This window comes from Lampetra planeri, chromosome 54, assembly GCF_965212315.1.
Source record: "Lampetra planeri chromosome 54, kcLamPlan1.2.h2, whole genome shotgun sequence".
Classification (NCBI taxonomy): domain Eukaryota; kingdom Metazoa; phylum Chordata; class Hyperoartia; order Petromyzontiformes; family Petromyzontidae; genus Lampetra; species Lampetra planeri.
Genome location: NC_136160.1, coordinates 2522875 through 2540504, shown reverse-complemented (window position 1 = coordinate 2540504; position 17630 = coordinate 2522875). Strand labels below are relative to the sequence as shown.

Genomic DNA, 17630 nt, shown 5'->3' with positions numbered 1-17630 from the left:
ACTCGCGAATACTTGCCGGCTGATGCTGGTTGGCTTGCAGATAGGATCCGCAAAGTTCACCCGCCGCTTTGGAAGTTATACTGCAGTATAGTTACGTTAAATATGCATGAAACTACCGTGCTGGCTACTGACTCAGTATCCAGCCTACCGTTCGTAGATACTTTGTATTGAAACGTTCAGGCATCGGCTCAATCAGCATTTGTCACCCAGCTTGTTGAAGGAGGTAAATGAGGAATTTAAAATATAATGATTTTGGGGTCGTCTTTCAGCCACATCTAGACACTCTGTGGGTGTCTCTCAGCTACATGTAGACACGCTTGGGTGTCTCTCAGCCACATCTAGACAGGCGTGTATCGTGCACTTTTAAATGTTTAGTGGCACGACTCGGTACGGTGTTGGCGATCAACGCTGCGTTCGTCTTCGGAGTGTCCTCATTTCTCACCATTTACCTTCCTGTGGGCTCATTTTAATCTCCATCCTCTACCCCCTCACCCAAATCCCATCTCTCCGGAGATCCCAAGCCATGTGCACCCCCCCCCCCCCCCCCGCTTATAAAGCATTCGGTGATAGAGAGACGTAGCAGCGTCATTTTTTAAAAAGGACATTGTTACTCACCGCAGAGAACCTCAGCGACACGCCCGCAACTGTACAATAGCCGGCGTAACAACTGTGCCTCCACACGCGCCCTCCCTGCCACGGCCTCGTGGGAGCCTCGGTTCCGATGAAGTTATTTTATTTTTATTTTGACTTACGTGCAAGATATCAATTAACTTGCGTGTGTACGTGGGGTGTGTGCGTGCGTGATCGGAAGAGGCCGGGGAATGTCGTCCATTTGGCTTTTGGCACTGCTTTTGCCGTTGACTGTTTATGCGTTTGACCGGGACTACACCGGGTTCTGCACGTCTTTTGGACATCGCAGATTCTACGAACAATCCCCAAAAGGAAACGAGCGAAGGAGCTGGAATTTGGTTCGTCATTGTCGAGCGGTCCAGCACTGTGATCAACAGTGGCATGTTTAGAGGCAGCTCATTAAGTGTACTTACTGGCTTGGCGACTGCAAAAATTAATGGTGGATTTGCTTGGACTGTAGCGGTATTCAAACAAAAATAACCTACCTGCTGCGATGTGTGATGGACAACCCCGACGACCCGAGTTCGATTCCTGCTCACGACCCCCCAACGATTCTCTGAACCGGTCCTGGGCCTCCCCTAGGTCGACTCAGCCTCAAATGAGCACCCGGTGCGGTAGTGTAAACATCACCACAGTGTAGACAAAGGCGGCCGGGCGTGGTGCTGGCCACCCAAGCCCCTCGTGTTCCGTGCCGGCCTTCATAGGTGCTGCTACTCGCTAACAGCACTCAGCGTCCCAACAGTCTGTTACGGACTACTTCAGCTTTTCTTACAGAACTGGAAGAAATGGGAAAGGGTTAAATTGCCCCACTCGCTAGTCGCCACGGGATTGATGAACACGAGAATTGCGTCTCTAAACGAGCTCTCAACACATCCGTCGGTAACGCCCGTGGCATTTGGCAGCCTGGTTTTTGCCGAGTCTGAATTTCCTCCATATTGCCCTTTTAATATTTTTTTGGAATTTTCGCCAGAATTCACTTCATGAAGAAGATATTAAAACCCAGTAATGCACGACTGGTGTGTATTAAATTGGATAACGTTTGGCAGTCCATCCAAACACGCGTGTTCTTTTAGTCAAATATTGACCATGTTTTGGAGCTTTAGCACTCCTCATAATTCAAGCCAATTATTTTTTCTCCCAAAAACACACAGGATCTGAAACGTACATTTTAAGTGAAAAAAGAACATCTTAAGTTGTTATGATTTTAATTAGATTTTTTTTTTTAAGTTGGGCCAATTTTTTTAAATGGACTCAACTTTTAAGTGGCATATCACGTAAAATGTTTACAAGGAATCCAAAATTGGTGTCTAATTGCTGTACAATTGCTCCTACGGGGAGGCTTTCCACACCTCCTGATGACGATTGCTTGTGTTGCGATCGAAACGTCGTGACTTTACCGAAAGACCCACGAATATAAAAGTGACGGTGTGAAAACAAAGGTACCCGCAAGACCACCGGATCTACTGGGATATGTAGCGACTATTAGCTGTGCTTGCATGAATGTCAAACTTCTTTCGCACCGTACATAGCCAAGCGGGCTAATCGGAGGCGTGGCGAGACGACAGCCGGTACCCAAACGCCGCGTTCCCACGGCGATCGCAGAGACCCAAGCCGTGCCGAGTCATTCCTGGGGCGCCTCGGCACGGCTCACATCCTGCCCCAGTGCCGCCTACCCCCCCCCCACCCCCGCCACCGCCCGCTGCCCACGCATCCTTCCCTTGGCCGCCGGCAAGCGGCGGAGGGAAGAATAGGGAGCCACGCGGGCATTCGGAATGTATATTCGTTTATTTAGCCGAGCTAACGTGCACTTTTTGAGATTCGCCGCCTGCTCTATTTATCAAAACCCGGCCCTGAAAGTTTGACCTATGTGCGAGAGATGTCAGCGAGCGACGCGCGACTCACGAGACCACGACCGCGGTCCAGGGTGAGCGCGCGAGAGAGGGCACGTCACCTTCCCCCCCCCTTCCCTGTGCCAGCCACGTGGCACAGAGAGAGCGGCGAGCTGCGCTGCCTGGGTGCAGCGTGCAAGGCTGCCGCAAAAGTCCGGCCTCGGCCCACGTGATAAGTTTCGCGGGACTAAACTATTTAAAAATATTTTATGTTAGCAGGTAAGGCTCACCGAGCTGTATGTGTAGGTCACAAATGATAGCTCGGCAAAGTGGCTTTTCACGTGGAAATTTATAGCAGCCAAATACTCTTAAACGCGTGTCGATTCGAAATGCGGAGGGAAAAACCGGAGGACCCGGAGAAAAATCCACACCTCGGTGAAAATGCGCAAACTCCATATATACAACAGGCGTCAGGGTCGGGATCGAACCCACGACCTCCTGCACACCAGGCGAGGCAGATAACATCTCCTAGCCACCGTGGCGTACATGGGCCATCAGTTTTTCTTCCACTTCTGGAATAAAAACTAGAATAGCCTAAACAGACTGCTCGGGTGCTGAGTGCTGTTAGCGAGTAGCACCTATGAAGCCCAGCACGGTACACGAGGGGGTAGGTGGCCAGCACCACCCCCGACCGCCTTTGTCTCCCCAGTGGTGATGTTTACACACCGCACCAGGTACTCATTTGAGACTGAATCGACCTAGGGGAGGGCTCAGTGCCGGTTGTGATGATCGTCACTTGGTGTTGGCCACGAGCAGGAATCGAACTCGGGTCTCTGCTGGGTTGTTTTGCGCAGCACAGTTAACCGCTGCACCTCCGCTCCCCACGCGCCGTGCCAAATGCCAAAGAGCAACATTCCCTGGCCTCTTCCGATCACACACGCGCACATGCGCACACAGGCGCACACGCGCACACACGCACGCGCTTCCAGACGCACGCAATGTTGCAACGGCTGATTTTGTTGCTCATAATTATTGCGGCATAATTCGAAAAACATGCGCGACGTTTCAACATCAAAATAGCGCCGCTGCCAAATTACGAGCCGTTGTGAGAAAGTCCTTTTCTTTTTCATTTGATGTGAAGTTTTTATTTATTTATTCGCGCTGTGCGCAAGTAAATAACGTGCAGCGAGCCCGCCAAGCAGTGCTGGTCGCCTGGCATGCGACAAGCGGGTACATCGTTATCTTCAATTAAATTCGATTCTTTTTTTTCCCTCGCTGTACATGAATTAGTGCAAACGCCGCTTACAGGATCAATCGCAGTCCCTTGACTTATTTGGTCAGTGGCTGACTAAACGTTTCACTGCTTTGGGTCGACCGGGCTATGATATCCACAGAAGACTCGGCCTCGGCTGGAATACCACAGGCTGTCCGCACCACGTCGAATTCCTCGTCTAAAACTTCGGGTGATACGGGATGCTGCTACGAAGCGTGCCGCCAGATATCGTTGGACCTGACGATGATGACGAGTGCTGTGTTTTTGTCGTTGATAATCTGGTGAAAGGGTTTCCCTATATTGGTTTATCAACTGCCAAATGCCACCCTGTTCACAATCCTTTATGGCTGTGTTCCTACTTCTTATCTTATCTCCATCTGTGCGTTCTCCTTTTCCCTCTGCGACATATATATAAAAGCCTCCTGCGTTCGATAACCCGTGTCCACATTCAATGAGTAAACTAATTTTCTGAACGTACACGCCGATGCAATGCCGGGTGAGGGCCCTCGCCGTGTGAGGTTTATCGTTGCCATATTTCACCACGCCGGTCACTCGGCGGCACCTTTGGTGAAGGTGCGGGGGCAGGGGGAACGCAGACATGGCAACACAGAAGTACGACGCAGCAATCGATGTTGCTGCCCTCTGCTGCCCACCGCTTGGCAGCAGCCGATGGCAACAATGGCACCTGTGACGACCGCCCGTCTGCTCGCTGTCCAGGCCCAAACCTTGCTTAGCTTCTGAAATCTTGACCACATCGGGTGCATTTCGCGCTTCTTCATAAAATTAACCGGGGTGGCGGTCGTGCCTGCCACACGGCTGCTAATACCGCCCTGTCTTCGTCCCACAACCGTTGCACGGCCGACACCCGGGGGGGGTGGGGGGGGGTTACTTCCTTCCCAGAAGAGCTGCTCTCTTGAAAGTGTTTCAACTGTGGTGGCTAATGAAGGGATCCTGCGATGCGCCACTAAAATGTAAACGATCACCGGGACGCGCGCGCGATTGTACGTTTCGTGTGTGCGCGTTGACCATTGCCCCCCCCCCCTCCCTCCCCTTCTGCTGCCCCCCCCCCTCAGCTCGTCGGGTTTTCCCAGAAGCCCTTGAACTTGCAGATGTTTATCGGCACCGCGGACGAGAGGCTGTTGCGGCCGCACGCTTTTTATCAGGTGATTGTCGCTGTCATTTAAATAATGTCGAATTTGTTAAAAATTTTGTTGATTCTTACTTTTTTTTGCAGCACGGATAAACATCTGGCGGGGGAGGTTACCTGCGTGCGCGCGCGATGCGTACTTAATGAAATGTGTCAAATTGTAATTCCAACCCAGTTTCACAGAGCCATGCAGATTGTCTATGGGTCCGTTTTTTTTTATAGAGGAAATAAATGGGATGCATATGAAATCGTAATGTGATGACTAATATAATAACTTTGTATGGTAGTTACGTTGGTAAAAACAACATCGGTAATATAATACAATGTGGAATATTCATGCCATATGAATGCAGATCCATCTCAACATGCCGTACACCTTCTACGATGTGTTATGCATGTAAATGTTTGCACTTAAAATAGCAACGCTTTTCCCAACGTTCTGTTTTTGATTCCCATTTACCGAGCCGGGTAAGAGCCCTGCTGAAGTTAGCATCGTACACTGCTCGTCGCTATCGGCACTGTGCTTCACTGCCGGAAGCAAATTCCACATTTCTCTGATGGAGACCAGTCCCGTAGAAAAACCACCATTGGCTCGCCACCAAAATATAGACCGCATCACAAAGCGTTGCCCCTTATTCCGCTAACCCTGCCACAATGTTGATGATGATGAGTCTCTGTTGATGATAATGATGATGAGTGTGGCTTAATAATTACGATGCATGTGTGGAGATGATGATGATGATTACGATGATGATGATCATCATGTTGTTGCGTTTCCGCTATATGATGATGATTACGATGATGATGATCATCATGTTGTTGCGTTTCCGCTGTGCTGCTGCTGCGCTGCTGTTGTTTCTGTGCTGCCGGTGTGCGGACGCAGGTGCATCGCATCACGGGGAAGACGGTGGCCACCCCGAGCCAGGAGTGTGTGCTGACGGGCACCAAAGTGCTGGAGATCCCCATCCTACCCGAGAACGGCATGACCGCCTGGTACGCAGCAAACACAGTATCGACACGCGCGCGTGTAGCCTGAACAAGCTGTTGGGGCAAGTGCTGTTACTGAGTGCCTCATGAAGGGCCAGAACGGCGCGCAAGGGGGTGGGGTGGCCAACGCCACGCCCGGCCGCCTTTGTCTCCCCAGTGGAGATGTTTACGACACGCAGCCGCACCGGGCACCCATTTGAGGCTGCGTAGACCTAGGGGAGGCCCCAGGACCGGTTCGGATATTCGTCACTGGTGTTGCTGGCCGTGAGCGGGAGTCGCGAACTCAGGTCGCCGGGCGCACCGCTGCGCCACCGCTCTCCACACACACACTCATGCGTGGCATGAAGTTGTAACATGGATGTCAACACGCATATATACACAAACGAGCAGGACACTACACATGTGAAGTATTGGAAAATGACGGCAGGAAACTCCTTGACGGGAACACACTTCTTTTATTAAATCTTGACTTGTAACAATACAACGCGTGGCCTCTCTTCTTCACACTGCACTTCTCCTGACTCAGGATTCTGTGCTGCCGGCTCTCTGTGCCTCGTGTAGACTCCGCGCCTCGGCTACACTCCTCTCTCGCCTCGTGTAGACTCTGCGCCTCTGCTACACTCTCCACTCGCCTCGTGTAGACTTTGCACCTCTCTCGCTGGCTACACCGTATGCATACTCGGCTCGTGCAGACCTTTCTCTCTCGCTGGCTACACCGTATGCATACTCGGCTCGTGCAGACCGTTCTCTCTCGCTGGCTACACACTACACATTACTCAGCTCGTGTAGACCGTTCTATCTCGCTGGCTACACACTATACATTACTCAGCTCGTGTAGACCGTTCTATCTCGCTGGCTACACACTATACATTACTCAGCTCGTGTAGACCGTTCTATCTCGCTGGCTACACACTATACATTACTCAGCTCGTGTAGACCGTTCTCTCTCGCTGGCTACACACTATACCTTACTTCTCTTCTACTCTCCATTACTCTCCTCTCCGGGCTCTATCTCTGCACCTTCGTCTTCATTCTTAGATGGTTCCGCTTCTCCCCCCTGCTCCTCTGTGCATCACCTTATATACCCCTTCTTCCCGGGAGGCGGAGCGGATGCGGAACTCAACGTCGGCACCGCTCCTCAGTTACCCAATCCCCACGCGCTATCCTTACGATCCGGTTCCGCTCAGCGCGTGTTTCCACTCCCCGACCAATCACACCGCGCTGCTACCCGATCACTCCCTCTGGGCGCGTCACCGGCACACAGCCAATCAGCAGCACTACCCCCACCCGCGCACTGACGCCTGCTCCTCCCCGTCAGCGCGCGTCACCACACACACACCCGTACATACGCGCTGGCACACGACATACACACCCAGCGCGTATCACCACTACATCACCCCCTCCCACATAGCTCGCAGCCGGCCCGGCTGCTAACAACAACCAACCGCGACGATAAAACGACAACCAACAAAAAAAAAACCCCATAACCCCCCGAGTGTGCCCCGTAACATAACACAACAACAACAACAACAAGAATAACTATGTACAGATTGACAATGAACCCGAAAAGTCAACAATAACACGATACGAGCAAATTCGAAACGAACGCGCCCCACGTCCCTGCGACTACACGCAGTGACGAGGCGCTCCAACTGCCCCGACTCCTCACGAGGCAGGTCATGCAAAGTAGCACGACCTGGCGCGAGTCCGTCTGGCTGGTCCATCGTATGGGGCGGGACACTGACGACCGTCCGGCGGTTCCGGCCGCTCCAGACGGCGCGGAACGGGCCTGAAAGGGTCGGCCCCGCCGCGGAGATCCGGCCGCCGGTGATCGGCAGCTGTCAGTTCCGAGACACCTGGGAGCAGATCAGGCGACAATACGTGTGGATCAGGCAGAGACATTTCCCCCTCTGGGTCGCCGGTCACGTCACACGCCCGGCCATCACGACACAAGGGGAGGCCATATGGAGGCGAGAACGGTTTCAGTCGGGAGGGGTGAACGTACCACCGGCGCTTTCCCCACTTTATCTGAACGCACTGGGGCCGTGCAACGCGCACGACCTCCACGGGTCCCCTCCACGGTCTCAACAATTTAGGCGACGTAGCCAAGGGTGCCTGAGGGCAATGCAGCCAGGCCCTGTCACCTGGTTTCCATTCGTGCATGGACACCTTCCGTGCCCGCAACCGTTCATTAGCAATTTGGCGAGCCCGCGAATTAAGCCGCGCGGCCTCCCTCGCCTCTGTCAGCTTGTGAATATTAAACTTAATATGTTCTGCCAAATTAGAATTAGTTCGTGGAGCGGACAGGCCAAGTTGCGTTTCTATTGGCGGGTCAGCTTCCCGACCGTACATCAAATAGAATGGGGAAAACCCCGTAGCTGCATGGGGGGCCATTCTATACGCAGCAAGGACTCCCGGGACCTGCAGGTCCCAATCTACATGTGCCTCGCACACCTGCTGGCACAGCATGGAAGTCAAGGTTTTGTGGAGTCTCTCCACCATCCCGTCAGTCTGCGGGTGGTACGGGGAGGTACGCACCTTCTTGGTACCCAACAGATCGCACACCTCTTGCAACAATTTACTCGAAAAATTTTTACCTTGGTCGGTCAGCAGGCGTTCGGGAGCCCCCTTGTCCAGGACATAGCCCTGGACGAAGGCATCCGTCACAGCCGCTGCCGACTGGTTAGCGAGAGGCCACGCCATAGGCCATCGGGTAAAGTATTCGACCCCCACTAACAAATATTTATTCCCTCTCGGCGTGACTGGGAAGGGCCCCAAAATATCGAGTGCAACGAGCTCGTTGGTACGCGAGACCTGAATAGATTGCAGCGGTGGATTAGCTGCCACGGCCGGTGGTTTACGCCTGGCGCACTCAACGCACCCCTTCAGAATATGCACCACATCACTTCCCATTCCCGGCCAGTAATAGTCACGCTGAAGCAGGGCAAGCGTCTTGTTAACTCCCAAGTGCAAGAGGCGTTCGTGTGCCGCCAAGACAACCCTCCCCCTCACAGTGGAAGGCACCACGAGTGCGTTCCGCCGGGACAAACTGTCCCATTTCAATAACACGCCCCGCTCAAGTACATAGGAGCCGGTACGCTCCTGGTCCCCCTCGGGACCCCCAACCTTGCGGCGCAATGCTAGCAGCGAGCTGTCCGCCATCTGGAGGCGGCCCCATTCGCTGAGCGACAGCGAGAGCAGCGAGTCCCGACCCTGAGAGGCAGTGGAATCATCCCCGATCGGTGCGCCCGCTGTCGCAGCCAGTGCCCCCATCTCCCCCGCAAGCGTCGGTTTACAGCGCGCCGATCCCGACAAACACGCGCATTCATCACAAGGCAACAACCGCGACAAGCAATCGGCATTCGTGTGTCGCAACCCCTTACGGTACGTAGTCGTAAACTGATAGTCCTGGAGGACTTCCAACCAACGCGACAACTGGCCCGAGGGCTGGGCGACCCTCAATGAATACTGTAGCGCCGCGTGGTCCGTTCGGACTGTAAAGTGACGACCATAAAGATATGGCCTAAACTGCTGCACAAAAAAAACAATGGCCAGCAGCTCGCGACGGGTGACACAGTAGCGCTGCTCCGCCGGAGACAACACCCTACTACCATAGGCGACAACTCTTTCGACACCCCCAACGACTTGGGATAGCACCCCCCCAATGCCCGTGTTGCTAGCATCCGTGTCCAGCAAAAAGGGACTGGCAAAATCGGGATAACACAAGGGTGGGGCACCCACCAAGGCGTCCCGGAGGGAGCGAAACGCGGCCTCCTCCTCCGGTCCCCATTTGAACTTCACTCCCTTCGCCGTTAGAGCGTGCAAGGGTTTTGCAATAGTGGCGAAGTGCTCAACGAACCGCCGATAATAAGAAGCAAACCCGATGAAACTACGCACGTCGGAAACGGACGTAGGTGTCGGCCACGAACCGACACAATCCGTCTTCGCGGGATCGGTGGAGATCCCCGAAGAATCGACAATGTGACCCAAGTATCTAACGGACCTACGAAGGAGGTGACATTTGGCCGGTTTAAATTTCAACTTAGCCGATCGCATTCGCAAGAACACCCCTCTCAATCGCCGGAGGTGTTCCTCAAACGTTTTACTGAAAACAATGACATCGTCCATATAAATCAAGCATGTATCCCACTGCAAGCCCGACAAAACCAGCTCCATAAGTCGCTGAAACGTCGCTGGAGAGGAGTGAAGTCCCATGGGTAACCGGTTAAACTGGAACAGCCCCCCTGGAGTCCGAAATGCTGTCTTAGGTTTCGACTCTTCGTCGAGCGGCAATTGCCAAAACCCCGATAACAAATCAAGAGTCGAAAAATATCGCGCACCAGACAATGCATCGAGGGACTCATCCATCCTGGGGAGCGGATACGCGTCAGCCACAGAGATCTTATTCAGGCGACGGAAATCAACGCAGAATCGCAGGGACCCGTCCTGCTTCTTAACCAGCACAATAGGCGCTCCCCACGGGCTAGAGGAGGGCGAAATAATATCGGCTTCTAGCATATCGTTAACAGCCGACTGAACATGTTCCTTCTCCACGGGACTCAGTCGGAAGGGATTTTGCCTGACCGGCGCCGCATCGCCCGTTTCAATGTGATGGTGCAACAAATCCGTGCACCCAATGTCATACTTATGTTTACTGAATACATCAGAGAATTCAATGAGCAACTCGCGCAGCGCACCCAACTGCGCCGCCGACAAATCGTCCGAGGCGGCACATAACGAATGGACCCACTCAAGGTCTTCCCTTGGCTCAACGTTCCGCGCGGGGCTCGAGCCCACCTGCGCAACCAACCCATCATCCCCAGGGACCTGCGCCGCGTGAGCCAGCACGGTGCCCTGCGGAATGACAGCTGGTCGCGACCCCGCGTTCAAAACCATCACAAACGGATCCCTGTCAGCCCGCACCAAAGTGTGAGCCACCGATAAATCAAGACCCCCGACAGCCTTGTTAGAAGGACCCAAAAGCATACTCTGTCCCGAAGCCTCCCTCACCCATGGTTTCCGCAACCGGAGGGGAATCAACATCTGTGAACCCGGGGGCACTTGCACTGTCTGCGTCGCCACCGCTTGTATCGTAGCGCACGCCGTCCGAATGTCAGTAGGGCCCGTCAAAAATGAAATCCGGCGACCCGATGGCAGTTCAATGCATCGTTGATCGATAAGAATTTTAATGGGCATTTTAGCCAAAAAGTCAGTGCCCAAAAGACACGGAACTGCCAAAGAAGACGAAACGAAAACGGGCCCCGACAATTTGATATCTCCAATGCAAATGGACGCCCTAACCTGACCGATAATGCCCAACGATCCCCCATTAGCGGCGTAAAATGGCACATCCACTGGAAGCAGCGGACGACATTGGACTGGAAGAATATTATAAATGAGGTCCGATATAATAGTTGCCGATGCCCACGTGTCCACTAACACCCTAATCTCAACCCCATCAATAGATCCCGTAACAACGGACGAACCCGCCGAAGCAGCCACAATTCTATGCCCCAATTCCGCCCATTCAATGTCTCCCTGGTCCCGGCCGAACCCCCCTCGCCGAACCGAATCCCCGAACCTTAACCGGCCCTCCTCCGCCGCAACGCGGCGTCCCATGTGTGCCGAATAAACAGGCCGAGCGTGTGAGGTGCCGCGACTTGCCGGGGATTGTAGAGATGACTTGGGCTCTCGGTCGTCGTCCAGCCGAGCTCCCATGGCGCGCTGCCGCGGAGCGCGGCACCCGGACGCCACGTGGCCCCGGAGGCCGCAGTTATAGCACGTGACGAGGGTCGGAGTAGATCTTGGTTGCTCCGACTTTCGGCCCGATCGCAGAGGCGACCGGGCCCCCGGCCTCCAGTCCCCTGGTCGTCCCGTGGCGAACGCCTCCTCTCGTGGGCTGACGACTTGGGGTTCGGCGACCACCAACCCCGGGGCTGCGACGACAGCAGCGTTGCAACCAACGCCTTGCTTCCGTTGTAGGGCCTCGTGCGCTTGAATACTCGTGGCGACTCTCAAAGAAGAAATATCAATGTCGTCAGCTGTGTTGATAGGGACCCCCAGGTCCTGCGCCAACTTGAGCAGCTGCTCCAAAACCATCGCGTCTTGGCCCTCCTCGTCCATCCGAGGGAACGCAGCATCAGCAAGAGCCAGCAACGCCGTGCGATAGGCCAGCGCGGTCTCCGTGGCCGCTTTCCGTCTTGCGTAGAACTGATGGCGGCATGTAGAGGGAGGCCCGTAGACCCTGGCCAACAAACCCAGCGCATCCTTCAGCGTGGAGCGGTCCGACTTCCGTGCAGCCCTGAAGGCCGCGAGCGCATCGTCGTCCAGCATGGCGGGCAATGCCCGCAGCGCCGTAGCATCGGACCACGCTGACATCTCTTGATGCGCCAAAAACCTTCGCTGAAATTGGCCCCAGTCTCCGCCTTCCGCCTTGAAGGCTGACAACGTGGGCAGGCGCTGCTGAAAAATGAAGTCATCCGACTCGTGGTTCCTCTCCGCCTGTCCGTCGGTGTCTAAGATGGCGGCTCCAGCAGCAGACGTAAGATGGCGGACCCCCTCGCGCGCTGATGACGTCGATGCGCGCGCTTGGGAACCCACCACCACGTGGCGCTCGCCGTTCCCGCCAAAAGTAGGCCCAGGCGCAATGGCGGGAATCCCCCATTCGTTTTGGCGGGAATCTGCGGGGCGACCTTGTAAAATGTCCCCCACCGTCCCCGCTCCTCCCGACGAGCTGATCTCCGCCAAGATGGACGCGGCGGCGAGCAGCAGCTCCGCCAGTCGGGAGTGCGCCTCACGAAGCCCGGCGTCTGTCCCCGGTCGCTCGGCCGGCGCCGTCGACGGACCCTGCAGCGTGGGCAAGTCCTCTTCCTCACCCCCCGCCACCAGCGGCTCCGAGTCGTCCAGGTCTTCCTCGCGGTCAATCCCGTGGGTCCTACGGGTCTTCCTCGTCTCCATACTTGGAAGCCCGTTTCACTTCTGACGCCAGATGAAGTATTGGAAAATGACGGCAGGAAACTCCTTGACGGGAACACACTTCTTTTATTAAATCTTGACTTGTAACAATACAACGCGTGGCCTCTCTTCTTCACACTGCACTTCTCCTGACTCAGGATTCTGTGCTGCCGGCTCTCTGTGCCTCGTGTAGACTCCGCGCCTCGGCTACACTCCTCTCTCGCCTCGTGTAGACTCTGCGCCTCTGCTACACTCTCCACTCGCCTCGTGTAGACTTTGCACCTCTCTCGCTGGCTACACCGTATGCATACTCGGCTCGTGCAGACCTTTCTCTCTCGCTGGCTACACCGTATGCATACTCGGCTCGTGCAGACCGTTCTCTCTCGCTGGCTACACACTACACATTACTCAGCTCGTGTAGACCGTTCTATCTCGCTGGCTACACACTATACATTACTCAGCTCGTGTAGACCGTTCTATCTCGCTGGCTACACACTATACATTACTCAGCTCGTGTAGACCGTTCTATCTCGCTGGCTACACACTATACATTACTCAGCTCGTGTAGACCGTTCTCTCTCGCTGGCTACACACTATACCTTACTTCTCTTCTACTCTCCATTACTCTCCTCTCCGGGCTCTATCTCTGCACCTTCGTCTTCATTCTTAGATGGTTCCGCTTCTCCCCCCTGCTCCTCTGTGCATCACCTTATATACCCCTTCTTCCCGGGAGGCGGAGCGGATGCGGACCTCAACGTCGGCACCGCTCCTCAGTTACCCAATCCCCACGCGCTATCCTTACGATCCGGTTCCGCTCAGCGCGTGTTTCCACTCCCCGACCAATCACACCGCGCTGCTACCCGATCACTCCCTCTGGGCGCGTCACCGGCACACAGCCAATCAGCAGCACTACCCCCACCCGCGCACTGACGCCTGCTCCTCCCCGTCAGCGCGCGTCACCACACACACACCCGTACATACGCGCTGGCACACGACATACACACCCAGCGCGTATCACCACTACACATGCGCACAGCAGACGGACGTGCAGGATACGTTACCCGGCTAATGCACATTTTTCTTTGCCAGGGGAGCCCTTTAAATGCCTTCGTTCCATCCGGCATTCAAGTGTCCGCGAGCTTTCGCACACACCGCGTACGGTTGCGTACGGTGAACTTCTTTCGCACCGTACCGTAGCCGACCGCGCTACTCGGTGGTGCCGGGGGTCGGGGGGGTCGGCAAACGACGGTGACGGGGGAAGCGTCGTCGTCGCTTGCGTGGGAAGGCACGAAAGCGATCCGCTATCCGTGCAATCGCAATATAAGCGCACAGTATGTCTGTCTGGCCAGAGCGTGTATTGCGGACAGAAGCCAGTTAAATGACTGGTGCTGCTGTTCCTTATCGCAAGCCTCCACATTTTGCGAGCGCACGGCTCGGATGAATCGGTGTGTTTTTGAGCGGAGGGTAGCCTACAGGCAGCTTCTATGAGAGCATTGCACAGCGTGCGTACGAGTGGATGACGTCGTTGTCCCGACAATCACAGCCATTCCTCGACTCGAATGCAATACCGGGCAAGGTGTTTGCTCTGGGCAGCTCTCTGGCAAGCAAATAAGAGGGATAATACGTGCCGCGTGAAGTTTATTTTAGACAACAAAGGTGCCGCTGTGACCCCCGGTTCAGTCCTCCCATCATGCATTGCACCCCCACCGCACGGTGGTCTCGCGTGGCCTGCAAGGCATGGTGGGGCGGGCCGATCAAGTGGTCACAATCTCGCGCCTCTTGCCGTCGCACAAACCTCCTTTTGCGTGCGGAATTTCAACTCTTAAACGAGGAGTTGGCATTGAGGTTGCGGTTCTAAGCGAACAGAGGCGTTCGGCAGGGAAGAAATGTCAGCGTGGGCTGTTTACGGGAGCCTTTGTATGTACGTATGTTTGAACGTCTTTCGCAGTGTACATAGCCAACCGTGCTAATCGGATGAGAGAGAACCCTTTGACAAGTGTTTGGGATTCTGACACAGAGGTGGTGTTCCTACTGTCACACCACTCCTCATGTTATACCTCCACTACTATCATACCTCTCCAGGCCGGCTCACCGGCACGCTCACAAACCACTCATCTGCCTATCGTTCCATCCGCCCAGATCACAACGATTGAAGGAGCTTAACAGTTTACGGCCGAGATAAACGTTCGAACGGGAGTGTAAACGTGTCATCGGGGAAGATGGGTTTGAGATAGGAATTCAGCGGTGAGATAAAGAAACACTATTCTTAGAGTGTGTTTTGGGTTTTGAGCTGAAGGCGAAATGAAGTTACGTTGACGTTGTGGCTGTGAAAGAGCGCTGGAATCCGGACGACGGGAAACTGACGGACGGAGATGTTTATCTCAACAGAAGCAGCTTTTGTACCCTTAAGAAAGGAGAAGGTGCCAAGGGAGAGAAATCTTTCCTTCGTGATGAGCAAATAGCAAGTCTGATGCATCACAACGTACCGCTCCCGAGCGAACCTCTGGAATGGTGGGTTTCCCCGTGCTTCTCTCCCAACGCGCGGGGAATCTCTCGCTCTCGCTCGTGGGGGGCGCTTCTCGTGTGCGTTGGCCGCTTTGAGGTTCATTTCGCTGTGGTTTCGCCCGAGATGCGTGGGCAGAGCAAACCTCCACCACAACCCCACCGAACCCCACGACAACCCCCCCCCCCACCATCCTACCCCCGCCCGCCCCCTCTCACCACAACGGAACTACCAAAACCTCGACGGAGAGCCTTGCTTCACGACGATATCTCAAAAAATTCATTTTGGGGTGTTTAAAAAAAGATTGAAACAAAACACCATTGACATTTAAAACTAAAAACCACAAGGAACTGTTATTGTTGTTATTTATTTTTCGGCCTTATTTTTACTCGCATCTTGGCTACATTTTTGTAAAGCGATGTTAGTTGCGTTGTGGGACGTTCGTAAAAAGTAGGCAAAAAAAAACGGAACGCCCGCAATTGCAGTGCGTACCGTGGGGTAATGCCTCGCGCGCTCCCTGCATTCGCATTGAGGTTGCTGCTTTATTGGCCTCCGTCGGGATTTTATTGATTGTGGGAATATGTAATTTGATCTATGGCGCCCAAGCAACTTGGTGGAAATTCCACGTTTTCATTGACAGCTTGCCCAATCTATCCACAGCACGAAGACCACTGAGTAACGTTCTACATATTGGTACCCGACTCGTTTCATCGACCTTGGAGGAATGATGGTTGGGAATATGAATGATAAAAAAACCCGCCCATTGTGAGCCAAGTGTGTTGACCACAGCACCATTTGACCGGATAGGAAACATTTAGTTTTAATTGTAACGTCGTGCATACTATCTTCACTCGATGAAGAACAGGACTGTTTCCTGGAAATGTAACGTGGATCTCGTCAGTCAAGTGCGGTCTTTGCCAAATCGGACATGCAGTATCGTGCGTGAGCGTTAATGGGCATCTGTGTCGTTTTCATCGTTGACCTCGGTCGATCACCTGCTGGATGAGGTCCTCCTCCAAGCCGGTCGAGGAGCAATGTGAACTCCGGTCATCCTCGCAGCAGCAGCAGTAGCAGTAGCGGCATTTGGCTGAGCCGTCGAACAAAGACGGTCACAGCATCGCACAGCGCTTTCAGGTGCGCTTCTGCGGCCGTCTGGAACGCCAATCCTTTTGATATTAGGAAGCCACTGGAGCTATGCACTTTCAAATCTCGATTGAAAGCTCACCTCTTTAGAACTGCTTTTTGTGTTTAGTTTGTTGTCCTTCCACCCGCACTTTCCGTTGGCTACGTACGGTGCGAAAGAAGTTCAACATACACACAAACGGCACCTTCCTTCGTGATCGCTTTACGGTATAAAAATGGCAGGGATACCAAATGGACCAAATTAACACATTCCTGCGGAGGGAGCTGGTAGGAACGTTGGGTTGCTCGGTCAATGGCCAAGGTCAACGGCGGCGTGGTGTATTCCGCAAATATGCCCGACTGTGAGGACGGGCACAAGCCGGCGTGAGTAGGTTAAACGTTGAGTTTTATAAGGGCACCACGGGGTGACCAGCCCCTCCCCACCCAGCCCCACCCCTCCCACCCCCCACCCAGCCCCTCCCCACACTCCCCTCCCCACCCAGCCCCTCCCCACCCTCCCCTTCCCACCCAGCCCCTCCCTCCCCACCCAGCCCCTCCCTGCACGACGGACGGACGGACACAATAATCCCCTGTGGGCTGGTGTAACCAGGAGGTTCCTACAAGTATTATGATGATGTTCATCACAGCAGGAGCGAGAATTGATTTCGCGGTAACATAAATCTCCCATGGTCACGGCGTCAGTATGCCGTGACGATGAGAGATGGTTGCTGCTGCTGCTGACAGCTTGCCGTGTCACCGCAGCGTCGGGTCCTCTCTATTCGCCTTGGCGAGCGTTTGCACGCGTTCCGATGAGCACCCTCCTGGAAATAAAATAAAAATAAAGAACTGAAACGCCGATAACGATTCCCAAAACGGGGTTCCGGAGCGTGCCGTTCCCCACGGCGACTGTGAGTGGGCGTCATCTGATCTTGGGGAGGGGTGGAAATCGGCCTCGTGGCTACGCTGCTATCAACCGGGATTGCAGCCGGCGATAAAAGCACACCGTTGGCGCCACGGTGGCGAGATGTTGACGACCTCGACCGGTATACAGGAGGTCGTGAGCTCCATCCCGACAGTGACGCCTGTTGTATATTTGGAGTCGGCGTGTCTCTCTCCCCGTGGTCGCGTGGATTTTTCCCTGGTCCATTCGGTTTTTTCCCTCCACATTTACAAACAAAGTTGCGT

General features: G+C 54.3%; 1 protein-coding gene across 2 annotated transcripts in view; it reads left to right on the top strand.

Moving 5' to 3' along the window:
• Positions 1–17630, top strand: part of LOC144735233 (nuclear factor of activated T-cells, cytoplasmic 3-like) — a 147938-nt gene that overhangs the window by 66972 nt on the left and 63336 nt on the right. For both annotated transcript variants that reach the window (XM_078617721.1, XM_078617720.1), the window contains exons 7-8: positions 4806–4895; positions 5763–5872. In XM_078617721.1, coding sequence (XP_078473847.1) covers positions 4806–4895; positions 5763–5872 — 200 coding nt within the window. The remainder of the gene's footprint in view (positions 1–4805; positions 4896–5762; positions 5873–17630) is intronic.